The sequence below is a fragment of the Grus americana genome, chromosome 9 (assembly GCF_028858705.1).
Source record: "Grus americana isolate bGruAme1 chromosome 9, bGruAme1.mat, whole genome shotgun sequence".
NCBI classification, from domain to species: Eukaryota; Metazoa; Chordata; class Aves; order Gruiformes; family Gruidae; genus Grus; species Grus americana.
This window is the reverse complement of record NC_072860.1, coordinates 14,640,469-14,668,349: the sequence shown is the minus strand read 5'-3', so window position 1 is coordinate 14,668,349 and position 27,881 is coordinate 14,640,469. Positions and strand designations below refer to the sequence as shown.

Sequence of the window (27,881 nt, the reverse complement as noted above, 5' to 3'; positions counted from 1 at the left end):
AAATGTTGACTGAAAAGGCTGGCTTCTACAGCTTGGGGCAGAGCTGCACTTGCTGCTGTAATGTATAACTGTACTCTCCCACCAGAAAGACAGATATCGACTGCTGAACCACCTGACATTTTCAGTATTAAATACATTTACATAGCATCCCTGAATGTTTCATAACAAATGCTTTCATGCCATTTTTTCCCCTCTCCCCAAGTGCTAAATTGGGTATGTGAACTCAGTAAGTAACTGGAGGGAGCAAGTCCTGAAAGAGTTAAACACAACAGCTCAAAGAAGAGCATGGAATATTTTGCTGCCAGCAAGTGTGTACAAGCCTTTTGGGACCAACAACTTTCAAGGCTCTTCCTAAACTTTCTCTGCAACAAGGTAACAAAACCCACAGCAAATAAAGTTGTGTTACAAGTCACTGTGCAGGAATTGCAGAATCTGTAAGTGTAGCTATTGGCCTCATTTTACAAAGGGAGAAACCAGTTTAGAAAGTGCAGTAGGTTGTTCAAGACCACACAGGATGCTGATGTCAGCACTGTTTCTTCTTCCCCTGATCAATCAGGAAAACCATCACCCACACCCCAAACTATCCCCTGCCAGTTGTTGATACCTACCTTAAATTTCTTCTGGTACACAAGTTGGTTATTTTGTATTGAGAACCAGCGCCTATTCAAATAAAGAGACATCCAGAGAATACATAACTGACTTTACAGTGCTAATTTGACCGAAATGTGCTAACGTACAGTCTACAGAGAGACTGCATAAAAGTAATTCATAAAAGTAATGCTGCAGTCAGTTTTGGCAAGTATTTTGTGAGAATAATGAACGAAGGGAAAGCAGAGACAAAACAGAAAAGAAAGCGAGGTTCAAATAATTTAAGTCCTAAACAAACACATTAATGTTATGACAACATTAGTTAAGCTATCACACAAAACATTTTCATTTCAAAGAACATTTACTTCTGTATTTTAGCAGCAAGTTACAATTTTACATAGTTGTTTGATAACATAAATTGAGATAGTCTGAATAACAAAAATACTTAAACTATATAAACTACTCCTGAAATATTTTTGAGAGTAGAACTAAGAAATAACTTACTAAGGCACTAAAATACTACAAGTGTTGCTATCCCGTATAGGTTTAATGTGTCTATATATTTGGCATTTCTTAAATTTTAGATGCTGAAATAATAAGATTGCATACAAAACCAAAGCAAAATCTAGGAAAACCTTTTAAGTAGGATCCTAACTTAAGCCTCAGCTTTGTAGGAAAATATCAAATAAAAGATTTAATGAAGGCATCCTATAAAATCTGAAAGATAACGTAACACTTAAACTCCTCCGAACTGTATCTTTCCTTGTCAAACTCACAGTTCAGATAGGGTACAATTCATAGGGAAAAGAAACGTGATTCATGTTTTGGAAAAAATTACGAGTGCCTCAGATCTAACTACTGTGTTTTATCAGACCAATAAATATTAAAAAACAGCAAATATAACCATCTCTTTCTAGCTCTTCTGGGGATGCACAAATAAAAGCTAACTAATCATCACTGGTTTTGAACTGACAAAAATGAAGGGAATATATAACAATTCAGTCCTGCAGTGAAATTTACACTTTTTTGTTTCATTCAGGCTTACACGAACCTGTGTTTATCACAGAATAATTCCTCAATTATCTCAAATGCCCCACTTAGACCATACATCACTTTTTTCTGCACTGCCAATTAGTTTGAATGGTAACAGTATACCAAATTTTGTATTGCAACATATCTTATTATTCTCCACAGGCTGTTGAACTTCAAGCTACAGTTTACTACAATCACTAACAAGAGGGCTCCATGTATTTATTCAACCACCATAAGCCATTCATGAAAAGAAGCACACAAAGATTAAGAAAAATTAAGATACACAAAAAAGTTAGATGCAAATCAGAAAATCTAGTATTTGTTAGAAAAGTTAGTACTTAGTAGACAGATGAGATTCTACCTTTTAAGAGTTAATCTTTTCAAATGTTGTGCAGATATATTTAATTTAAAAAGCAACAACAGGATCTTCTTTTAATACCAGATTTCCAACATAATAACAGTCATCTTTTGGGTTAAGACAACTGAACAGAATAATGCAAAAAATTAACTACTTTTCCAATTGATTAACAGCAGCAGTTTTGATCACTGCTATTTGAAAGGCATCACCTTTACCATCTATTTAAAAAAACCAAACAGATGCAGTAACTAAGCCTCAAACATGAGCATAAGGCAGATTATTGCTAATATTTAAATACTGGTTGCTCAACAACTCAACAAAAAAGCAGACTAGAAAAGGAAAATAAACTCAGGCTTTTAAATGAGCTTTTTCTGAACATAATACCAAATAGAAAAACATGAAAAACAGTGCCTGAGTGATAAGGGGGGGGGGGACGACAAGCAGCCTTGCCCCAAGATAACATGCAATGGAGCAAATCCCTAAAATTGGCCTTAGGTAGCGTAATTAACTTCATTAATGCAATGCTTCATTTGTTCTACAGCTAAGTATTTCATGAGTTACTAAAGTAAATAAGCTCCAATCTGATCAAGTGACCACACAAATTGTAAACCAAATTTGTGTCATCTTTAAAGCCTAGTCTACAAGTTTTCAAAGTATTCCAGCCCCTTTTTTTCCTAGTAGAGAAATTAAATCTGTTTAAGAGAACCTTCCAGTCCAGCCAAAAAGTGTGGGGGTTTTGGTATTTTTTTAAAGAAACTTATTAAACAAGATCAACAATTTAGACTGTAGTATAACATGTAGATCACACTTTTGAAGTAGATGTCAACAGAAATTGAAGTTAATACACTTTATTCTATGCTTGAAAAAAATAAAAGTGGCAGCTTCCTCTCTAATGACAGCACCCAGAGCAGTTTTATTCAGGCCAAAACCTTATATGAATTATTTCAAATTAATGAAGTATCATCAATAAAACTCTATTCATCACTGTAGGAAAGAGACTGCTGGGGGTCTACAGCAGTAGCAGCCAGGAAACTGAGGTACCATATAAACACTAAAGGTGCTATTGTAGGGTTTACCATATCTATGCTGTTCTTAGAATTCATGTTCATAAACCTCTAGGCAACGTGTGTGCAGTAAGTACCAAGCATTATCAAAGTTTCTTTGAATGCGTCATTCTGTCAAAAATAGGAGAGAAGCATGGTGAAGGAGAAAACATACTGGAGAAAATCTTAAAGTAATTTGCACTGTCCCACTGGGTAGTGCTTGAATATAGCTGTTTCGGTTTAGAAACAAAATGTTTTCCATCATTTACACCTACACAATTCAAAAACCTATTTGTTAAATAGGAAACAATACAAAATTCATTGAAAACCGTTTCCAATTTCTGAGAACTGAAAGTAGTAATAAATAGAAAATTTGAGTTTTACATAAAAATTGAATCATGCTTGATTAATTTTCAAAAGGAAACAATCTTCTTCACTAGTTGCCATCAGCACAGAAATAAAACAGAATGATTAAGAATGCACAACATTTAAAAGTTATGTGTCTATTTCCAATGCAGTAGATGAGAAAAATCTCACCAACTTCAGCTGGAAAAAGTCAAAACACTGATCTTGTACGCTCAGAAGTTTGAGTGCAGAAACTTTGCTTTAATTCCTTTTTAGCTAAAACTAGCTCAATCTTTCTAATTCTTTTAAAGGTGTTGAGCATCAGGTATACTGGCATCCCAGGCAGAATCCTTCTGTTATTTTCTTAGACTGAGCCACTTACACATCCATTGCAAGTAATCAAAATTAAATGCAGGGTTAATTAAGAGCTTTTTGCGTGCCAAAGAAACATTGGGAAGGTATAAAAGAAGCTGGTTGGTACCTGATGTGATCTGGCTTTTTCCTGTCATGTGAAAAAATGGGGTAGGATTAAAACATAAGGGAAAGGAGGAAAAGGAATGAAAAATGCAAAATGAGCAAAATAAGCAAAGAATTAGCATGATCTGAAAATACAGCAGAATTAAGGAAAACATTTTATGCATCCAACCTAAAAACTATTCAGAACACACTAGTGTTTGACAAAGGCTTTTCTCCTACACATGCCCTATTCAGGCATATCTTTCTTCATGACATGGTCTTCTTTCATTTAAATTTCTAGGAACCAAAACAGCTTTCCACCTACTGCTCCACAATAATCAATGCGCTTGATTTCAGTTCCTGATGCCTTAAAGAAAAATTGTGTACAATAAGATATATCATTTACAGACAGACATACATTAAAAAAATAGGTCTCCATACCTGTTACTGTAAAACTTTCCAGGATAAAATTTTTATTGCACTAGAGTGTATTATCTGATTATGTAATAATTAGTCACAATAAAAAAAAAGACTAAAATCTTCAACTCTTTCAAAACACAGCAACACTGAATTACAAATAGCTCTTGTGGTTTACTTTGAAATCTACTCAAACACTATTTGTTTCTCAAGCCAGTGTCATGCAGAACTATCCCAAGAACAGGAAACTTAGTGCAAAAGCCCAAATAACTGAAGTCTTCCGACAATTAAACACAAGCTGCCAGCTGCCCCAAGAAGAAACTGCATCATCCTAGTAAGAAATTACTTTGGATTGGAAACAACAAGTTTTCATTCCTTAAAACAAATCTGCCCCCCTTCAAAGAGCTGCATTATATGGTTTTGATTTTTTTCTGCCCCAGCAACCAGACGTTTCCCAGGATAATCCACTATGGTGTCCATGGATTCACTGACCAAGACATGAATGCAGAAGCATCACAATTACCTAATTTGTTAGCTAGAATCGTACTGATGTATGTCAAACCCAGACAAAATCCATTGTACAATTTATTTTTCTCTTATGTTTTTAATGCTGACAAGTATATGTTAATAGTGGTAATTGCAATGATTTTTGATGCCTTTAATTCTGCCATAAAAGAGTACTTTAGAAGGCCTAGAACCATCAAAACATCAACTGATATCAACAGAAGAAAGAGAGAAGCTACCATTTAAAAAGCATATTACAACTGACAGTGCAATCAGCAGTCAGCAAGGAATATCAGTGCCATTGCCCTTGGTTTAGAACATCAGGAAATTCCAATATTATTTCTAGGCAAATTCTTTTGGTTTTGTTTCAGCTGCTTGAATTTTCACCCACCTCCCCCAAAGATGGGAATCTAATGAAGCAGCAAACTACCTATCTGCATAGAACACTGAAAATACCTTGTCTGTCTTGGGGGTCTCTGACTTCAGCTCTGAATTCCCTCATATAAAATACATAATTCTCCAAATGTTTCCCCTTTTGGTATTTCATTGTACATTTTCATGCACAAAGCAGTTTAATGCAATGACACGGTCTTTTCTTGTACTCTACATAGTGACTGGAAATACACTCTCACCTCTAATATATGGTAAACTTTAATCAGTATTATCTCCCTGAAGCTGCAATCCTACATGAGTAAAGCATTCCATTAATGGAAACAGGCAGCGGAAAGTGGCAATGACCACTTCAGTCCCTACAACATAGCAAGGAATTACAAAATTTAGTCAGAAATAAAAATAAGATAAAAATACTTCTCTATTTTTATTAAAACATGAAAAATTGGGCTAGATTAAAAACTAATAATAGTTGTCTTCATTAAGAAGGTCTTACACATATTTTGCGTATGATAGTAGTAGTAGTTTCACAACAATTAGCAATAGTTTGTGAACATGTGAAGTACAAAATTAACGTGATTGATTCCATTTTTAAACTGTGTTTACAGATAGCATATCCAATGCTATGCTCTAATTCTGAAGCATCCAACTAGCCTATCACAGTGAGACAAATTATCAAGAATTTAAGATTAAAAACATTAAAGGCTTAGCTTTATTGAACTTATGTGACAAAGAAAAAACTATATATGTCAATTATAAATTATATATAATATAAATAATATATATCTCAAATATAAATTATATACTAAAAGTAGGTAGTTCTGACTCATTACTGAGCTGTTTATCTTGGCACTCAAATAACTTATTGTTTGAATATGGTTTTATTTATATTATCGAACATGTAACTTAACCTGAAAGAATGTCATTGCATATTGTGATTTAATTATGACTTCCCTGCATTTATTTTGTGTCCATTTAAGTTTCAACATACAGAAGTTAGTTTTAATTGAATCCTACTCCTTGACCACCTTAAGGTAAAATACATGTACAGTATTAACAGGTATGAAGCCATGTGGAAGAGGAGTATTTCTCAGCTACCTTCCAACACTCCCGTCCTGCTCCTTCTGTTACCTCCCTACACAGCAAGGCCTTTATGCTATCCAAAAGAACCACCCAGAGAGGGAGTCAGAGTTTTGTCTTCAGTCACTTATCAAGAGGCTACAGTTCACTCTGCAAAACACCTTGCAAAAAGGACCCTTTCAGCCTGTTGACAGTCCAATAAAGGACAATCCCCTGCCTTGTTACTGCAGATTTTTCTCAGTGCGCTTACAGTAACATTTTACTTCAGAGCAGGACAGTGCTTTTGAAGTATATCTATCAGTTTTCTCCCTTCACTGTCCTTAGATGCCTCGCAGATTTGTCTTGGAGAACTCTGAATTCTACTTGTATGAAACGAACCCAGAAGGTACATTACAATTATAGATGGATAATCAGACCACAGGGCCAGACTAGAAATAGTCTCAAGCAAAATCCCTTATACTAGTTGCACATGACTTACTAATACAGTCTTAGTGACTCCAGTGGCCCTTGCATCAATCTGGATTTAAGCAAGGCAATCCCCATTTGTTATAAACTTGTGATGTTCCAAGATGCTCAAAGAGCTATAGAATAATTAAGGTTGGAAGGGACCACGCATCCAAACACACATTCTGGCCTTTGAAACACAGCAGATAGTTTAACAGAAGCACTGATGCAAAAATTGCAGAGCATAAGATAGTAAGAAGAGCTCTATATCACAACAAATTAACTTTAAAATTCAAGATCCGTATCCAACTATACTGTCAATGCTCCAGCATACATAATATTTCATTGGAAAAAAGCGTACATCCTTGGAAATGCAAAAGAAATCCTGTTCAGTGAGAAAAATATTTAAACAATAGTCAAGTATATATTGTTAAAGAGACAGGACTAACAATATATTTTGAATTCCCAACAGGACCATCAAAACTACTAAGTAGGAGTCACTGCACAGGACAGGAATTGTAAAGGATAACAATTTCAGGAAAAATAACTTGAGCCCTTGAGTACTTGAGTCCTTCACCGTGTTTCCCTCTTTCCAACAGCTATACAACTTCCATTTCACTTTGTCCTCTAACACTTATTTTTCCAGCACATACATTTACATAGCTTATTGTATACAATCATAAGGATTGCTCTGTCGCAACCCCAAAGTAAGGCAAAATTCAATTGGAGAGACAGACTGCACAGAAAAAGCAAGCTTTCCATACATAGGACTTCTCCAGACTAAGATACACGCTTAGAAAAAGGTTTGCAAACAACTAGGATAGAAAATAAGGAAAAACAGCTTTGAAGTGTCATCTCTACATTAATTAACAGAATCATCCAAGTGTGCTGTCAAAATCATGGAATTGGTGAGTTGCATACATTAGAAGTCAGACCAGAATTTAGCTTAACAAGCACTATCTTAACAAGCTAGTAAATAGAGGTTCTGAATAATTACCTGTTCCAAGTCTTGAAGGCATTGCTGGCTCGCTTAAATAGATAGCCTTCCATAACAATACCATTGGCTGCATCTACATTGTATTCTAGTTTAGTATCATCACTGGAATAATCCTAGTACAAAGAACAAGACAAGAAAGACACTGCAGTTCAACTGAAACTTCAAATATGGGCAGCATTGATGTAAAAAAAATTAGGAATAATGTTTTGCTTGCAACACTTACTAGTCACACCATGACTCCAGCCCCTAACACTCTTTTAAAAAGTATTTTTAGGAGATCAGAATGCTCAAGATTTTTACTTTACCTGCACACAAGTGGAACTTCTTGCTCAGGTATTGGTGACCTCTATGGCCAAGCAGAGGACAAACATTGCTGACAGAGCATCTGATGCTTCAACTGTCTGCTCAAATGGTCTCATGTATATTCCAAAGAAAGGTGAGAGTAAGGTAGAGGAAAAGGGGCAATGGGAGTTCGAATTCAAAACTGAAAAGCAATTGCAGCCTGTTGCAGAGAACTGTATAGATCCAGTCATGCTTTAGCATTTTCTTCAGCTCTGTCATCTTGACAAGTGAGCCAGATCAGAACTTGGAAGACAAGTAACCAAACAAGGATGATGCTATCAGTTATCCCTAATTTAAAGTGGTCAGGGTACTGGCAATGATTACAGCAACTTCGCAATTTTTTTATCAGCTTTGACAAGAACATGAAGCTAGAAGTAGGACAAAGGAATATACATTTTAATCTAGTAACAGGTAATAAAACTTAATAACAGCTTTACAAATTTTAGAAAGGTTAACTGCTTCCCATTGCCAGCAAAGGTGGGGTAGACTAAGTAGTCTATTTGGTGATTATTTGCTTTCATATCTTTCCTGAAACAGCATAGACTCTTCGCAGGGAGCTACAGTGCTCAGGTGTTCAGTGAGTAGGAGGCTAACAGCTACTAGGCATGCATGAAAAAGCACACATGGAACAACATCACTTATCATAAGCTATGTCTAGTGATCAAAATAATATACATGCTATGATTTAATTTCACTGTTAGTAAAATATATCATTAAAATAGACTAGCAACATATGGCTTCTTCCCCTTAACTAGGGCAGAAGGGACATAGCACTAAAAATTAAGTTTCAGAACAAAAAAACAGGTTAAATACTGAAGATGCAGGACAATTCATAATGTCACTCCCCATACCTTCAGCAGGTACTTTTTGTAAATTGCAAACATCAGCTTTCTGTGAAAAGTATGCCTGTAAATCTCTGTTTTGTACTTTGCTCCTTAGGAATTTGTCTATTCATAGGAGAAAAGAAGCTATATATATAAAAAAAATCAGCTTCAAAAGCAATACCATTAGCCCTATGTAATATTCCAGCCTGTACACAACTGTTCTGCTACACGCAATGTTCACTCTTATACATGCAGATGGTTTGGTCCAATCCAAGGTTAATCAAACACCATAGTGAAGTGGTTACAAATACCAAATGGGCCCTTTACACTCCCAGGCCAGCACAGCACCAAACGCCATAAAATTACTCACAGTGTTTTCAGCTATTACCAATTTGAATAGATTAACTACATTTTAAGTGTTAAATCTAGATTTTTGTTAATTCACTTGCAGAAGATCAGTGCAAAAGTAAGAGTTCCAAAAGAAAATGGAACTCATATCACTACCATACACTGACCTGAATAAACATATAGGTTGCAAAGAAAAGATTCTCAAAAATCACAAATCTGTACATTTATTATTCAGTATTTAATAACTTTGATTTTCTGCCTGTTTTCTAGATCAGAAAATGCTGAACATTAAAGACTTCATGTAAGCACAAACAGCCAAATATTACAGTACAACTTTAACTTAGTATTTCACAACTCATGACACACACAAACATTCCTGAAGTGCTAGAAGTCCTGTTTTTTACTTATCCCATCAAAAAAAAAAAAAAAGCCCTATAATCACAGACTTAGACACACTGATGTCACGTTCCCTCCCTCCCCAAAAACCTGATAGATTGCTCTAACTTACCAGCTCCCAAACATAATGAAACCTGCTAAAGATTTGCATCTTCCTGCCTCGGTGATGCCTGCAACGCCTTGTCGAGTGAAAGACAACATACATTCCCTCAGTCTTTTCTGACCAAACTACAGTGTAATCACATTTTCCTTCAGGTTTGGAAACGGCTGTAGAAAATCCAACTGTCTTTTCCAATGAATCTAGACTTATGCTTTGCAGACACACACCAGTATGACAGGAGAACTCCTTTGGATAATTTATTGTGCTACACTCTCAGTCCAAATTGTCTCAAATACTGAGTCTTTAGTGTCATTTTTAATGGCCTCCTTGATTGACTTCCACCTTAATAGAGCAGATAAAGACCCAAGAGTGTAAGAGTATACAGACAACTGTTTAATATTTCCCTAACTATACACAGCAGACAACAAATGGGGGGGGGGGGAGGAGGGAAGTAAAGCTTCTATATACTTTATTCATACAACTTCATCAATGAAGTTGTGGTCAGGAAAAAGATGAACAAACAATACCAACACCACCACCCCCCTCTGCTTAATTTAAATTAAAAGAATAAAAGTAGGAAAAGGAACCAGATAAGGCATGCCTGATCTTATAGTCTCTGCTGTCTTATAATTAAAGAAGAAAAGCAGTCACATTATAGTTTATTTTTATCTTGGCTCATGGAAAAGTTTAGTGAATCACAAAAAATAATCAGGGGGTGGAGAGAAATACATCCATATCTTTCCAGTGTCCTGCATAAGAGAATCACATGTTAATAAACCCAGTCACTTTATGTGATTCAGAATTTTGTATTCCTAAAGCAGCTGATAAAGACTGAACTTTAAACATCATTTACTAGTTAGGTGTCAGGACTAAAGTACATTTCACCTCATCAGAACTAAGGAAATTAAGCTAGTATTACGAAAGTTACACTGAAGCATGTATTGCACATTTCTTTCAGATCTGAAGGAAGGAACATCTATGGCTTCTATTCTGATACACGTTTCAAGGTTGGCCAGCTACTAGAAGAGAAACATGTAGAAGTGTTATGTAAGTGAAGCGTACAGAGTGCTTTCATGCCTTTTTTTCCTCCTTTTTCTTTAAATGTTCATGAGGGATAGCAAACCAGCTGGCAATGGAAAAAACAACTTTCATTTCCACAATTAACACTGATCTGGTGGGTCACAAAATACTTACTAATCTTGAGAGTGTATTAGTGAATGTGTTTTCATATAAACTTATCAATTTATCACACATACTGGATTCATTTCATAGCTTGCATGTTTTCTATTTCTCTGCATATAATTTTCTTGTTACCAGAACATAAACCTCCATACTTTTCAGCAGCAGAGTTTTCAATTTACTTTCGATATGAAGATTGCTAGCAGGTCTAAAGCTATTCAAGCCATTTTATCAGTAAATCTTAGACAGTGTGAGTACCAGCATTTTAACATTGAATATGTATGCAATATGGTTTTTACTTTAGAGAAGCAGAATTTTTAAAGTTTTAAAAAAGGCAGTAAATGGGGGACCATAAGTACCAAAGAAAACACTAATCTGAAAAGTTAACTCCAGCATATACTAAAACAGAAGACATTAACTGTGTAACTCCTCTGTTTAGAAAGTTGCTTCCATTCCCATCCCATCAGCAAGAGATATTTGTCATGCTTAAGTTGAGGTCCCTTGAGGAAGGGCTTAAAACAACAACAGACAAAACAAGTAACACAAAGTTTACAGTCCAAGACAAAGTGAAAGAAGGTGAGATAGTCATTGAGCATATGAGTCACTTGAAACACTGGTACATCTTTGTTTTTTGAGACAGGAATTAGTTCATATTACTTCTCAACAGCAGCTCTGGTTTATGCCTGCTTTATGACTGTAGTAGCATCTGGTTTCCTATCACCTTGTTTACTCAAGATGTTAAAAATTTTCAAATCATTCTCACTCCAGCTGTTTCCTGAGCAGTTCTTCAGATGCAGATTTTTTTTAAATGAAAAAGGGATTTGAATACAACAAAAACTATCTCAAGTTCAATGCAAATGTTTTTCCTGTATTATTTCCCTCATTTTAGAGCAAAATATTAGCTCTGTCAAAACCAAAAAGCCATAATGCTATTTACAGGTCCAATCAATTTTTAAATTATTTCTTAATTCAGCATGTTTCTACAGCAATGGGCTGCAAACTGCTCAGAAAACAAGAGTTATAAGTCATAAGTGATACTGACACCGACACAACACTCTTTGCTATTAATCTTTCCCTACAAAAACTTTTTTCCCAAAAAGTTCCCAGAATTATCATGACATTTCTAGATTAATTCATAGTATGTGTTGCTTCAGATTAATACAGGAAAAATAATTTCTTACACCAAAAAAAAATAGTTTCTTGCATATTTGCTGTGTAATTAGAAACACAAAAACTAAACCCCACAAAAAAACAGAAATCAGTTCTCTTAACATAGAAATCAAACTACCGTGGTGACCAAGCCCTTCCATGACTTTTGTATTAGCCTCTCGGACAACAGCCTAATTAAATAGGATGCTGTTTATAAACAAAAGTGAGATGAGTTAATTAGTGCAATCGTTCTGCATGCATATGCACATATATGCAAACACAGGTAGTGGGTGGGTAGGTGTGTGCACATGTGCACTTACCTATACATTTCAGAAAAGGAACTGTTCTTTATCCACACAATGAAGAAAAGGCATCATTCTGAAGCATTAGATTAAAACTTCAGTATATTAAATGCATATATATCTCATGGAGTATTCAACACAAGAAGCAGAAGTTTCAGTAGTTATAAAACATGGAAGGATTTGGCACTGGAAGATTTCGGAACATATGCCTAAGAGGCAGCCCAGTGGAAAGCAACATGACAAGCCATGAGAAGAGAACAGAGAGCAAGGTTGCCATCCTGGTCAGGTTGACCAGATGACAAATAATGATATAAAGAACAAGATCCAAGGTCTAATGTAGTTCAAGATTCTGAAATCCTGATGAGTTGGAAGCAAAATTGTTGGGAAGGTTGGGGGAAAAAAAAAAGGAGGAAGAGACAAAAAACCCACACACAACACAATCTGAGTAAGAAACCAAGAAAGTTATTTGACAAGCTATAAGAGAAATCTCCAATAAAGCATGTCCTCCAAAGCCTAGATGCATTAATCTAGGTAATACCATCACAAAAATGCACCAATGACTTGATTAATAAGAACAGGAGACAACATGTACAACTTGAAACACAGAACTTGAGGGCAACATACAATACAATTTGACTGCCTTGATTATATTTTAGAGACAGCATAAAATTGTCACTCAAAATAAGGAACAATAGATAAATAATTTCATTATTATTATCATTGTACTAGAAACCAAGAATATTTATATTACACACAGACATAGCTTAGAGTTTCACAAAGCTTAAATTTCAATAACCATTGATACTATTAGAAATAGTTTACCTGTAAAGCAGCCTTAAGCAGCATTTGAAGAAAAAACAAAGACTGTAAACACCACTGGCAACAGCAATGACCATAATTCACTGTAACAAGTTATTATTTCTATGGCCAATTAAAAGATAATTGCCTGTAATCTTCACCAAGCACTGCTGTTCTCTAGCACTAGAACCATCAAGTACTGCCCACTCCTGAAACTAGGCCTGTTGAGCCCCAACAAATTAAAATCTGAACATCAACATTGATTCTCAAGTACCATCTTTCCCATATCCCCTCTTTTTTCCCCCTTTCCTTGCCTGCAATTATCTTCTGTCTGCCTCCAAATGTCAGCACTGCCCTAAAACCCACCATCATGTCTGCTCAATTTCAGTTAGAGCAATCCTAATGTTTCCCACCAACTCCTGCATGAATGATGGGATGAAGTGACAAAAACATTTTCAGCAACCTTTTCCCATTAATATTAACTCCTACTAAGGCTACCTAAATTATGATCTTAATGTGTTTTCATTCCTGATTTACTCAGATTTCATTTACATTAGACTTTTTAAAAAATTTATGCCACCTGAACAAACACAGAATGAATTTGAATGAAAGTAAGAAGTGTTGCATTACCTTTAAACTGGTATCTAATCCCTTTCAAAAGTACCTCCAGTATTAGCTCACTACCGGAGAGTTCAGTGGAAATATTTTTAACTTCTAGCATTATACCTGCAAAACCAATACTGATCTAGAGCTTCTGAAACGTCCAAACAACAGAAGTCATTCTCCCCACAACATGAATTATCTACATTTTTCTCAAACAAAAAGAATTATTGTACATACAAATCTTCCCAAAACAGTAATTTAATGTTATCACTTTCATATTTGTGTACAATTGAACACCATACACTAGACAGCCTTTACAAAAAATTTACTTTTGCTCTTCATATGCAATAGCAGCTGCTACATTCTGCCTCAAAGTGCTACACTCATATTTGGCACAGTCCACAAAAAGTGTTATGTCTGACTGTAGGACTCTGCAGCATATACACCTCTTCTACAGATACACAGGAGGGACAGATAGCAACTTTTACAACTATATTGAATCCAAGATACAATCAGAATGAAGAGTTCTAATGAAATGTTAGAGTCCCAGCATTCAAATAAATTCTGTTCTATTTATGTTTCAGTCAAAATTAAACATAATATTCTGTTCTGTAATACAAAATTAGTATTTTCAATCCAATCCTACGCTTAATGTCGTGTAAGTCTATTTCTCTGCACTACAGGTACCATCCCTCATGGTTCCGATGCAGAGATGCACTGCTGGGGAGAGATGCCAGAGATACAAAAATGTGTGTGCAGTCTGCCTTTTACATTCTGTCAAGTACCTTTTGTTGAATAGTGGAGTGCTTTTGCTCCATATCTCTCTTCTCCTTTGCAGCATCTACAGCCAACTGATCCAGCTGTAAAGAGAAACAGAAAATTGGATCTTTAGATATCAAGAGAAATTTGGCTCAGTAGCTTTCATAATGCTGACAAAAAACCTCACATTATGTCTAGACATTGCATGACTTTTGTTTTATTTGCATAGTATAATTACTCCTCTGGTCACAAAGCATTTACCTTTAATAACCACTGAAGCCTCGTTTAAAGCACTGCACTACCATCCTGAATTAACCTCTATGAAAGGTGTATATTTCTTGTAAGCCTTAGAAGAAATGTTTCAAAGAACAGCATGGTGCCAAGCATATGCGACTCTATACCGCATTGGTGCTCAGTCTCTGAAGAGAATGACTCATGCTTTAGCTGCTCCTGCTGGCTGACTGGCCTATGCAGCAGCACTGGCATTAGCAGCAGGAACTACAAGGAGCAAATCCTAGGGATTTTTCCCCTCCACAAAGCAGGGGGAACTGCCTCGACCAGGATTTTGTATTGATAGCTTTGATCAGGTACCGAGCAGTATTTGTGCAGGATTCCTTGAAATCTTAGGCAGAACTGTTCAAACTGTTTCTAGTCTCAGAAATAGCAACAATATGATTATGCAAAGAAGAGAGACTGTCACAAGAGAGCAGGTTTCAGTTAGTAACCTTACAAAGTCTGTGATAATAAAAAAGACACTACCAAAAACTTGCTGCAAGCTTGTCTATAGCACTACCACATCAACTTTTTCCTTTTAAAAACCAGAAAGGAAAAAAAGGCAGGGAATTTAAGATATCCTGTAAGAGGGTAAGGTGTTTTTTTTTTCTTTTTTCCCCCCAGACTTTAATGTTTACATAAGAAATATAGTGAAGTGGAAGAACAGATGCTGCTTGAAAGACCAGTTAGCTTGGCACTTATGCAACATGCTATGGAATCTGATGAACTCCTTGAATACAGCTCCGCCCGTAATAGAAGGCTGTCATTAACCCCAGTCACAGGATCTTACTGAATAACGATGCAGATGCAATACCGAACACAGCGGTACATCTGTAAGACAGACCTTGTTCTACTCCAGGTCTAGAACGAGGAGATCAGGAACAGTGTGCAAAACCAGTTTTCCAGCTGAAGTCAGTCACGTGGTAGAGGGCACAGTATGACTAACAAAACATCTAATTCACACACAAATAGGATTGCCTCCACCCACTCTCATAACCGCAAGTGAGAACCCCTGCCAGCTCTGGTCATTTTCCCCAGTGCTGCATCTCCTCTGCCTGAAATGATACAAGTGAGAGATAAAAAGAGACAATAACTGGCTCTTACACCCTTGTGCTAGACAGTTTCCAACAATTAAGGAGCCATCAGACAGCTGGGACATCTGAATCCAACTCCATACACTTATTTTTCTTAACTCTTCTTTCCCTGGCTTCTTTGCCTCAAACAGCTACGCCAGCACTTTCACACCTTACAGGTATTTGTGAACATGAACACGTTAAAGACCTAAGTGTCCAGACATCATATTTATGTAGCAATATGACTTAAAAATGATAGAAGAGCCTCTACGCCAGAGACTGCACTGCTACTATACTCAAAGACTGTTTTGCACCAAGAACCCTGGGAAGCTCATTGTTTTGTGATAAACATGAGAATCAGTCCAAGGGCAGTCCAAGGGCAGTCCAAGGCTTTATAGGAATCAAGTTTCTTGCTAAAACCTCAGATTCAGGAATCTGCACATGGCCCCCAAGAAATTCCTCCTCCTACCCTGCTAGATGAAAAGAAGGCAGGCACATTCAGATTAGCAATTAGCTCTAATTTATCTTAAATAGAAGTGTTTAAAGATACATTTACCACAGCGTAAGTGCCAGAATAAAGTTCTTAACAGCAGCTCATTTCATCATTCGCTTTTCACTATCAATACCTTGCATCATTCCAGTTTCCAAGCTCAGAGCAGAATTTCTTCTTTTCACTTAGGTGAGCAGCACATCAGCTGTCTTAAACAAGAGACCAACAGCATACGACTATCAAAAGCTGTGGCCAATCACACAACTAAACTATCAAAATCCCAGTCATTATACCACAATTGGGCAGTCTTCAAAAAACCAGGTTTTTCAAAATACTGCATTTACTGCTAAATGTATTTCATAAGCATTTAACACTAACTGGTATTCTGTAGAGATCAAAGACTAAAATGTTCAGCTTTTTGAATAGTTCATCTCAGAATGAAAATTCAAGTAGGTTTTCTTTTTAAACTAATACCACATTTCACGTGAAGAGTGCCAAATACCATAATTTCCATGCAAAAGCTTATATTACACTTGTGTGCTATTAAAGATTCCCCTACAATGACCTGATTCACAAGTAATCCCACCCTGACCTAAAATATCCAGAAAGCAGAACTGCTCAATCCTATTCCATCACGTAAGCCAGTTATTTTGAAAATGCCAAACAGAAGAATTAAAAAACTGTATTATTTAAGATCACTTCAATTTTAATACTCCAGGTGCTGCTAAACCTTGTAATAAGACCATACACAAAATTTACCTGGGAAGGAAAACTCACCAACAGAAATCTGCCAGTGTTTTCACAAAAATCTAGGAAATCCCTATTTTACACCACAACGTACCTTCTCTCTGACCTGTTAAAGGCAGAAGCTTCAACCAATACAAACTGCAAAGCCATTAACTGTTAAACTTTCGTAAGCTATTTACGAGTCTCTGTCATGAAAAATATCCATTACTTAAACGCCAAGGTCTGTCGCAAAAAAATAGTTCAGCAAGTTGTACAACTTTAGGATCTTCAGTCTATCTTTGCTCCAACTGCAATGTATCTTAAACATTCTCAGCTTTGGATTTTCTAAATTTAACTCCTTCAGTTGCTATGATACCAGCACCAAAATGAATGTTACACAATGCTCCTTACCAGATCAAGCAAAAGGATGACCAGCCATTCAAAAATAACCTTGTATTCCTTGCTCAAATAATCTCAATGAAATGGAAACATTAAAGTCTAGCTAGTGGCACAAACCACTACCAACTGCATTGTTTTTGCCTCCTTTCCCCATCCTCTCTTCTGCAGAGGTACAGGACACACATTCTATACTAACAAAACTCTACAGTTCAACAATTACAACTCAAAATAGAAGGACGTGAAAGAATAAAAGGCAGAACTAAGGACAGAGTCATGTGCACCTGAAACTTTCAAGTCCAGCTATTAGACCAAATATGGAGGGCAGTAGCTCTCTTCTCAGCTCCATCACTTGCTCGCCACACGCATGCACACACAAGCACACACCTCCCTGACATGTGTTTGTACAAGTAATTAAGACCCACAGTAACCTGATTGGGGACTAGTCTAGCAGAAAAATAACTATTTAGACATTTGATTGTTGGACTTACTTTCTACAGTTCCCAACCCGCTTCACTGCGCAGACACAGAAGCAGGTTTAGGGGCACAGATGATGACAGTGCTGTGGCAGAAATAACCAGCTCAGAACAATGTAATTTCTTAGACATTCGATGACACATTTACTTGAGATGAATGGAAATAAATGTTTGCTGTCATTTATTTGCTTTTGTATCTGGATAGACACTTAGAATTCGAGTTGGCTTTGTTTTGTGGATCAGGTTGGGAAGTGGCAATAGAGGGTTTTGCATCAGTTCAGTTGATGCAAGTCCTTGGATAGAAGGGAAAAAAATAAAAATAAGTGTTGTACAAGTATTTCCAGGCCCATTCAACTTGCACTGAAAACAAATCAAGACACTGCTGAGTCTTCTTCGTGCACCACAGACAGATCTTCAGTTGAATATTGTACGTTCTTAATCTATTTTGCATAAGCATTTTCAATGTCTCCCATGTGCAGTTGGCTGCGGTCCATCTAACCTTTTCATTAGTCCCTCACTGAGAACCCAGAAGTTGCAATTGTGTGTTCTTAAACAACAAAACTGGGCAAGAAGGATTTGATGTACGAACTCGGTTTTGCACTATTTAAATCAGACTTCTGTTTTATGGTCTAAGTTGCTAACATCAATTTTATTTTTGGCACACTGCATAATTTATACAGTAAATAATGTATACAAGTAGAAGGAAAAAGCTTAATCTACTTTTTATTGTTAAATATATTTATAACACGGGTCACATACAAAATTTTTTAGAACAAAATAATCCAGTGTCCTGAATACCACAGAGTACCTCCAATGGTACTACATGGCTATATTTAAGTATGTAAATCCTAAATGTAGTATTGATTTTAGTAAATAGACAACTCTCAGTTTCTAATTTCATTCAAACCACTTACAGCGTATTTTTATGCTTTGCCTTTATCACACTACAGTTCCCTTTTTGAAAAAAATCTAAGATATGTACACATATATCATCTTCATCCATTCCAGCATATAGTTATGAATTTTTAAAGTAATTTGTTACCTGTGCACCAAGATCTTTCATGTAGGGCCCAAGTTCACTAAAAAGATCATAGCCTTGATGGAAAAAAGCCAGATGGGCATACATAAATGATAACATCTAGAAGAGAAAACAGGATATTTTAAAAAGGATAAATATTTATCAGAGATCAGATAAATATATCACTTAACTAATCCACATGAACAGATTTAGAATACAATTCCAGGGTTAACTTCTGCTCTCTTGCATCCTGGCAATTTTACATCAATGTCCCATAGAGCTTCTAATGTTGTAAATAAACATGCAAGGTAAAGGCAGCAAAGAACCAAGCCAAAAGTCTCAGACATCATTTAATAGGATTAACCTCATTAACAAAAAACAAATCTACTTAAGGGCAGAAAATTACTTCTAGTTCATGTCACCTGAAACTTTTGTTATCTCCTGTTTAACTAGGACATGTAAACTAGAGAGGGGCTACAGAATATATTTACTAACAATCCAAAACCATAATCTTTATGAACACAGCTGAGAAGACTGTCCAGTCTTAAAAAAAGAGAACAAGTTGGGAAGACGCAGAGCAAAACGGAAAGCAGCTATAAAGCTGTGATCCAACTGAAGTTTTTGCTATTTAAAGGAATTAAGGAAATTATGGGAATGCAACTTGAGACCTTTGTAAGAAAAGCACCATTTAATTTGGCAGTCTCTACCTCAAACTTTTTACAGAGATATTATGAACCATAGAAGGGAAGACAATCAGAAGAAAACTAGCACACAGATATAGCTGTACATTAGCAGATACCATACTAAAGCATTTGGTATATTTGCTATTACAATATGCTATTGACACAAAAAAATGCCATTTTTGTAGAAAGAGCTGAATCCATCTTAGATTATAAGTACTTATTGTTTATAATCGTAATGAATATAGCAGACCTAAACAGCAGAAGTCTTGGCAGACAAAGTTCAATTTTAACCATGAAACACATACCAAAGAGTCAACAGCAGTGAAAACCTTAAAGTGTTCAAATCTGAACCAAAAGTATGGCCAAAACCAGTTAAGCATCTATACCCAGTTATAGTAAAGGCCAAACTGACTGTCACCACAGTGCCGAATGTACTGGTAATGTTCTGATGGGTAAAAGGACAAAATTTTTAATATACTCCTTTCCGGTCACATTTTTAATTTCAGATGTATTTATTTTCTGTATAGAAAATATTTAAAGTATATCTTACCGATTTTAAGATTTCTGCTCTCCTTTTAGACTGAAGAACATTGATCTAGGAAAAAAACAAACAAGCAACTTAGTTTATTCTACTAGCAAATTTTCCCCACTGAAGTAAACTTCAAATTACTTCCAAATAATCATATCAAAGGTTAAAACCCTGGAAGAACATAACTCAATATCAGACTTTGCAAAGCACTTATTTTAAAAGATGATGCATGCTAGTTTTGTCATTATATTTAAGAGATGCAATCAGAAAAAGCTTGCAAAGATAGAATTTCACAGTGATAGTCTCAACTTTCTTATATTAAAAGGGAAAATACAAGACATCATGTGCTAGCTAGAAGTAATAATACACTTTTCAAGCAAGGAAAATTAGTACCAATTTTCAAGAGGCTTAATTCAACACATTTCAAATACTCATTCTGACAGTATGAGCTAACCCAGCCCACCAACTTCTTAAAGAAGCTGTCCTAAGCCCCACTGCCATCCCCTGCTAGGGGAGAGGAAAGGACGGGGGCATGTTTATTTTTCCACTTGGGCTGACATTGTCCAAAGTGTCCCAAAGCTGGGATATAGCCCCAGTCTCTGAAACAAGCAAGATCATAATAGCTTCAATAAGTAGCTTTTCATATATACTTGCACTTTTAAGCTAGCTGAAGTCACTGACCAATGGTGTTGCCCTAGAACTTGAAGGATTTCACATTATATAGAAAAAAAAAATAATTTATTTTTCACATTCACTTAGTTCCTCTATCCTTTGTCCCCTAACCTTTAAGGTTGTCATCCAGAACTACAGATTTTACTTTAGAAGTCCCATTTAGCAGAAACATGCATGATTTTGTAATTTAACACCTCTATGTCACTTTAAAATTCCAGCAAAAAAAAAAAAACCCACAAACTTACTGAAGGTATAATCAAAACCAGATTGTACTTCTATACTTAAATAGTCAGTATTTTGGAAATAGTCAGTATTTTGGAAAACCTTCTGCTGCAAAAATAATTAAGATTTGTTTGTATAGAACAAACCTTCAACTTGCAAGGCAAAAAAAAAAAAGGAAAGCAAAGGTTTTGAAATACAGTTTAAAGCCAATATAGCTACAAAGAGACTATAGCTGTTAAGCCGCTTTTCCAGAAGAAAAGAATCACCCAAGTAGAAAGAATTCCTGAAACTGAATTAATTTTTGTCCACATTAATTAAGAGATGCTGAAACTTTTTCCCATTACTTTAAACGCATCTTTATCACGGGAGCTGCTCATACTTTGAGCATACGAATTCCAGGAGACAAATTATCTGCAGTTCAATGCACACACAAGGAACTGGCCCATAGCAACAACTGCCAGCTTCCCCCTCTGCCAAATAACCAAGTGGTACATAATTCACATAAACATCAAAACAAATTTTCTCCTTAGCAAGTTCAGTGTTGACCACTGACCACCATGTCTGTGCATGTGCCTGGGCAGATCAGATCGATTCCACTTCACTTTACAGGTAATCCATGCAATTTAAAGAACAGTTAACTAAGCTTTAAATAACTGACTGGACTGTCACAAATCAAGATGATACCATCTAATATAAAACCAACATAATTTTAAAAGATTGTTCATAGGAGAACCCCAGCTCCATTTAGGAGCCCCCAACCCCTCGTACCATTCAAGCTGCAATAATCCTGTTTTGCTGTAGTTGTGGGTAACTATGAAACAGATTAATCGTAAGCATCGACAGAAAATTTATTATTATTTCACAGGATTCAAAGTAGTAGGAAAAAGAACACCTCTCAACACTCTATAGGAAACGTGCACTAAAAAGCAAAAGAGTAGTTATGCTCTTGTTTTCCCCCAAGGCACAATGCCAAACTCCAAGGATTCTAGACAAGTGGGATTTGTTAAAGAAAACCCAAAGCAAACAGCTGAAATTACAGCAATAGCCAACATCCTATATCAGAATTTTTCAGGTAATTTGTACTTCCTAGGGTAGGTTGCAGTTTTTACTTCAAATATATAAGGAACTACAGCATAGTCAACTCACAAAATACATTTAGGCAAGTATCAGGCAAATACTGTTTTTTCAAAATTAACGTCCAAGTTGAAAATTAAACTGTGTCATTACAGCAACGGCACTGAATGCCAAAGCATTAAGCAATAAGAATACATCAAGTAAATTAATTTTGCTCAGATTTCATTTAAAAAAGAAATTACTTGCAGACAAAGTTAGTCCTTTTTCACCAAATCTCCACAGCTTCGAAGAAGCTTACAGTAAGAACTAAGTACACTCTATGTAACAGATGGTTTTGAAAAATTACTTTTATTGCTGCACTTACCTGAAGAACATAATCCAGAGCTATGTGTCGAAAACATTTCCGTGTTGCAGTCAAAATATTGGTTGCTTCCTCTACTTCGTGTTGTTTATTTCTCTGAACTTGGGCATTTTTTACTAGAGCATTCTCTTTTTCTTCACTAACTTTTTCAAACTGTTTCTTTGCATCTTTAAATTTCCTAATATCTCTAAAGAAAAAGGAAAGATGGATAAGAAATGCATTCTAAACCATGAAGAAAGTGTTTAAAGATAGACTAGACAGACCATGCTCGTGACTGTTATAGCTAGTTTCTTTGTTTTCATATTCTTCAATAAATGCTCAGATCAAAGGGTAATCATACAACACATGGTAGAAGCTTCCCTGTCTTTCTCTCCTGAGGAAAGGACAAAATTGAAATTTAAATAACGCATCTCTCACTTACTGGGAAAAAGCTTTGGTAAGCACTTTTTCTCCCTAAGCTTAGACAATGACAACATGTAATTAAGATTGGTAATTCATACTATTTCAACATTTCTGCAGCTGTATCTAAAGCCTCACTGATTTGGGGTGATTTTTGACAAGCTTTAATATGCACTTCTCAATTTATGGCTGGCGATTTTCAGGAAAGATGTTACACCAACCCACTCGAATCAGATGTTTTTAATTACTACCTATAATTTTCCAATCAAAAGTGCAAAGTAACTTACTCTTTAACAAATGTCTGAAGCTGTGCTTTAATTGATCTTTGGGTTTGGTCAAATAGGATCTGAAAGAAAGATTACGTAGGTCAAAAGCTTAGAGGTATTCATAACTTTTCATTTTAGACATACATATAGTTATTATGTAGAATTAGATGAGAATTATTATTAAACCAATATGTATCCAATACCAAAATATAAACATCTTCAAAGTGGTTTTGATATAAATAAGGAATAAAATAAGCAAAACAATCTCAACACCATGTGCTGGTCTTTTCTTAAAGACTGTGGTTATAAGGAGAGACAAGAGCTCCTGCAATCTTATTCTCTCACCCTATGTAAGACATGCCCACTTTCATAGAATATTTTTATTATGACTATTAAACAGTCAAAAATATTACCGTACAAATATCCTTGAAAAAACAGCTTTGAATGTTAAATAACTACTTTTTTTGATTCTTACAAACTTCCACAATGTAACCAATAACTAAAAGACAAATTAAACTGTAGAAAGAACATGCCCTTAACTTCTGGCAAAAAAATCCAAACCAACTGAAATTAACGCTGAAAACTAACATACATGAGTAATACCATGTCCTTTACATAATACATTTGTAAAAAAACACCCACTGTTGAACTGCTAAGAAAAACAGCTGCTTCTTTTTCTAAGATTAAGTGTTCCAAACCATTCTTCTCAAATTTCTTATGATTTGGGGAGGTGGGGTAGAATATAATCTACTCATTCAAATTGTAAAGCTTGAGAAATTTGTTAAGTTTCCAAGGCCAAAGCATACCTGAATGTTAGACAACTTGTATTTTCTCTTATGACCCCAGAAATCCTAACCAGGGAATGAAAATGCACATTCCTTCAGCTTCACATCTGTCCTCTGAGTTTTAGGACAGAATGGAACATGTCAATGGCTATGGGACAAATCCTTTTGCCACTTATCATTGTGCAGACCACAAATGATGCCTTAATTTCCAACTCCTCTACACCTCCCATTCTGCATTACAGAAATATACAAGGCATGATAACAAAAAATAAAGAGGTAAAAGAATTTAAGGAAGTAGTAGTTGGCCCAACCGAACAGAATTTCTTCCAAAAGGTAAAGACCTTTAAATGTTAAATAATTTTATTAGAAGAGCAAGTCAAGAACTCAAAGTTTCAGGTCAAACAATGTTTTCTTTAAACATTCTCAGTCTTATTCTCCCTATTCACAAAGTTAAGGAATGAAACGCCATGCAATGCCAAGTATTGACAGCAAACCCCTTACCAGCTTGTTTCTCTTTTCAAGAAACACTGAAGAAGGAAAACATGACTGAGTTTAAGTCACCCATTAACACTGCTACTATACCCTCCATTCAGTCTCCATTTTTTTGAAGTTTTCAAGACCAAATGGAATAAAACCCTAAGAAACCTGCTCCAACCTCACAGCTGACCCTGACTTAGGCAGGCAGTTGAACCAGACATCTCCTGAGGCCCCTTCCAACCTGAATCGTCCTACATCTAGCAGTAACACATGGAAGATCCCGTTTGTATTGCCACTTTGGGAAACCAGAAAAACAGACAACTAGAACAGATAAAGAACTTCTTGACAAGCTGGAAGTCATGCTGGGACTACTCCCACTGCAGACATTTAAGCTTGCCAATGCCTGAGGAGTGCACCAATCAAGATCAATACAGAAAGAGCATAACCAGATGGGAACTCAACTGATTAGTGGACTCCCAGAAATACGAGCCTTGCAATTCTGCTTATAGTAATGAAGAGGAAAAAAGTGCTAGGCAGAAAAATACATATACATGTTTTCCCCCTAAAAGAACAGGAAAAAAAGTGTCCAGATCATGATCTGACTAGATTTACAGCCTTTCCAACACATTACCTTTCTCACGCTCCAAACCAAGTCTAAGCAAGCTGCTATTTGCCGTAAGATGTCAAAGCTACTCCCCCACTGCTGAATCAGTGAAGATGCTGCATTAGTCTGGTTCCTAGCCTTATCTGCAGCAAAGCCTCACATGAAAAAAAACTGACAACCATCTAGATCTCAGTGGGACCATCTCTTACACCTTCCCTCCTTCCTCTGGAGAACGCTTGCCTCTCCTCTTTCTTCCTCTAGCTTCTTCTCACTCATGATGGCTCTCCTGCCAACTTGGTCAACAGAGCTGACATTCTGAGCTAGTAAGTCCTGCTGAACTAAGCTGATTCACAAAAAGAAACACAGGACCACAACACGTCAGGCAAAGCTCTACATCAGAGCCCTATAACATGCGTCACTTCTTACGTTTGTGCCTTTTGGTAAAAGCTGGTGTTCTATTCACTATGCTTGAGCACAGCATGGAAGCAGAGGGAAAAAAAGCAGGACAGGCCTCAGAGTGGTCCTACTTAGATCTGCAAAGAAATCTTCTTTTAATATGGCTCATTTTTTGCTTTCTGCCTTCAAACTGCCCTAAAGGGACAGTTGTGCTGTGCCAAATTTTACCAGACTACTGCAAGCTATAATCATGTAGAACAATAACAGCAGTGAGAACATAGAACCAAGGTCAGATGTGTCAAAACGAGCATACCATACAGCAAAGACATGGTTAAGAAGGTGACTATCAGCAAGCAGTGTGATGAACAGTGTAAAATAGGGAGAGCCAATTGGATTCATCTGCTCAATCTAATCTGCAGAAATCACTGACATGAAAGTAACACTTCCTCCCACTACTGCTGCTTTGAACCTTTACACCAGCTTCTCTCTACCATCAAAGTATCACTGTCCACTTACTCTTCTCTTTACAGTTTTCATTATATTAGGTGTAGATATGTACACCTCATAATGGAAAGAAAATCCAACTCAACAGTATTAACCTGGTTCCCTTTGTTTCCATTCCCTTCTAAAAGCATGGATTTTTTTTTTTAAAGAAAGCCTAATAAGACAGTTTTAGGAAGCTAAGTTAATGCTAACAAAACTTTATTTCAGCTGAAGCTGTTTAAACTGCATTCTCTGTATCTCATTACATTTTAAACTCCTAGTGGTATATAAAAAAATAAAATTTAAGTGCCCTGTGTATTTTCAGCAATTTGGAGACACTTCAGTTGCTTTCCAGCAATTTGCTGGAAAATGAAAGAGAAGGTGTAGGGGCCAAGGGAAGAGGAAGAAAATCGAAGAACGAACACATTCCTTTGGCTTTCAGGATACCAGACTAAATTCTTTAGAGGAGAAAAAAAGTAATATCAGTTTTTCAATCCAGGCAAAACTGAGCTTTCTGATGAAGTCTGGCTTGCTAAAAATCCCTATTAGTGTTAAATCCTAGCATTTTCTCCTTTCTCTACACTTGTCTAAATCTCAGTTAAAAAACCACTACACACAAATCAGAGGTGCTTCATTTTTTTACATTATAAGAGATGGTGGGAAAAAAAGTAGAAATTATTGAAAAGGTAATCATTATTTCAGTCCAGCAAAGAAATATGCTCATAGTTTGTCACTGCTGCCCATCAGTTTGATTAAAAACGATGAAACAATCCAGTATTTATTCTGCCTTACCACACTGGCTTTTAGCAAAGCTTACAAATTCCAAACAAAAAATAACAGTAAAAACCTGCAGAAAAGGGGATATTTATAAATACTTCATAAACAATATAAATAAAATATTTATAAGTATAAAATGAGAGGTATTTAATACCACTTAAACCATGATTTTGCAAATATTATCAACAAGAAAAGCTTTAGCATTTTTCTGTTATATATAACTGGAGGTAAGCTATCAGTGTCATGTTTCAGCTAGAAATACTTACATTGTGATAATTGATCATTTCCTGTAAGGTGTCAGAGAACTTTGTCAAGCTGGTCTGTAAGAGAAAAACAAAGTGGTTTAAGTTAAGCCCTACACAGCAAAAAAGCAACATTTCACAGGTTTACAGCTTTTCAGTAAAGAACTTGGGAATTGATTTTCCTGTGCTTGATTATTAAATTAAAACCATTATGCTAGAAGGACAACATGAGGGTAATGTCAAGTAAATCTATTAAAGCAACAAAAATGTTACTGCTATCTACATATAAAGGACCTAACTGAAGCAAAGCAGAAAAAATTCAAATTAAGTTGACTAAACTATGGAAAGTTCACATAATTTAACACTTAATTTACAATATTTAAAATTATACTACTTAATATTTATTAATGTTTAATACTCTAACTCCAAAAAACTGGTTACATGCTGTAATCATCAGTGCACACAGTTATTTTAGTAACTACTGCCTCACAGCTGATAGCTTAGCAACAATCTGTAGAATCAATGTCTCAAACAGTTAGAAAACAAACACCCCTAATATATTTGGATAACTGCTTATTGTTTACACAACAAGTGTAACAAACCTACTTGGAATCAAATAATGTAAGTTTTACTAATTTGCCATGGCACTACATTTCTAGGAAGTAAATTTCCAGACAACAGTTTCGGTTGCACACAGACTATACTCAAGTTCACAGGCATTAGCGTGTGAAGATGCATATATTCAACTGAAGTTCTATTACATAACACACATTAAAAATAGATGATACACACAAAGATATGCACATAATTACACCTGCATATTACATGATTTCATACCTCATTTCAAAGTAACATAGACAGGAAATATTAGGTGTTCCAAATTAGCCTAAGACATCAGTCTGAGGTTACACCATCAAAGTAGGCTCTGTACATTAAAAAGTTTTGATTTCCATATATTAGAGTGCATCAGTTCCAGGACTCAAGAGATCAACTCAGGGAATTTAG

General features: G+C 35.9%; 1 protein-coding gene across 4 annotated transcripts in view; it reads right to left on the bottom strand.

The window, feature by feature from the left end:
* ACAP2 (ArfGAP with coiled-coil, ankyrin repeat and PH domains 2) overlaps positions 1 to 27,881 on the bottom strand; it is a 68,796-nt gene that overhangs the window by 19,840 nt on the left and 21,075 nt on the right. For 2 of the 4 annotated variants that reach the window (XM_054834912.1, XM_054834914.1), the window contains exons 4-12: positions 26,901 to 26,954; positions 23,134 to 23,192; positions 22,451 to 22,634; positions 20,140 to 20,184; positions 18,931 to 19,026; positions 14,481 to 14,555; positions 7,655 to 7,767; positions 3,848 to 3,868; positions 609 to 660 (exon numbers count right to left, since the gene is read on the bottom strand). In XM_054834912.1, the coding sequence (XP_054690887.1) occupies positions 609 to 660; positions 3,848 to 3,868; positions 7,655 to 7,767; positions 14,481 to 14,555; positions 18,931 to 19,026; positions 20,140 to 20,184; positions 22,451 to 22,634; positions 23,134 to 23,192; positions 26,901 to 26,954 (699 nt within the window). The remainder of the gene's footprint in view (positions 1 to 608; positions 661 to 3,847; positions 3,869 to 7,654; positions 7,768 to 14,480; positions 14,556 to 18,930; positions 19,027 to 20,139; positions 20,185 to 22,450; positions 22,635 to 23,133; positions 23,193 to 26,900; positions 26,955 to 27,881) is intronic. The other 2 variants (XM_054834913.1, XM_054834915.1) reach the window with 1 other exon arrangement.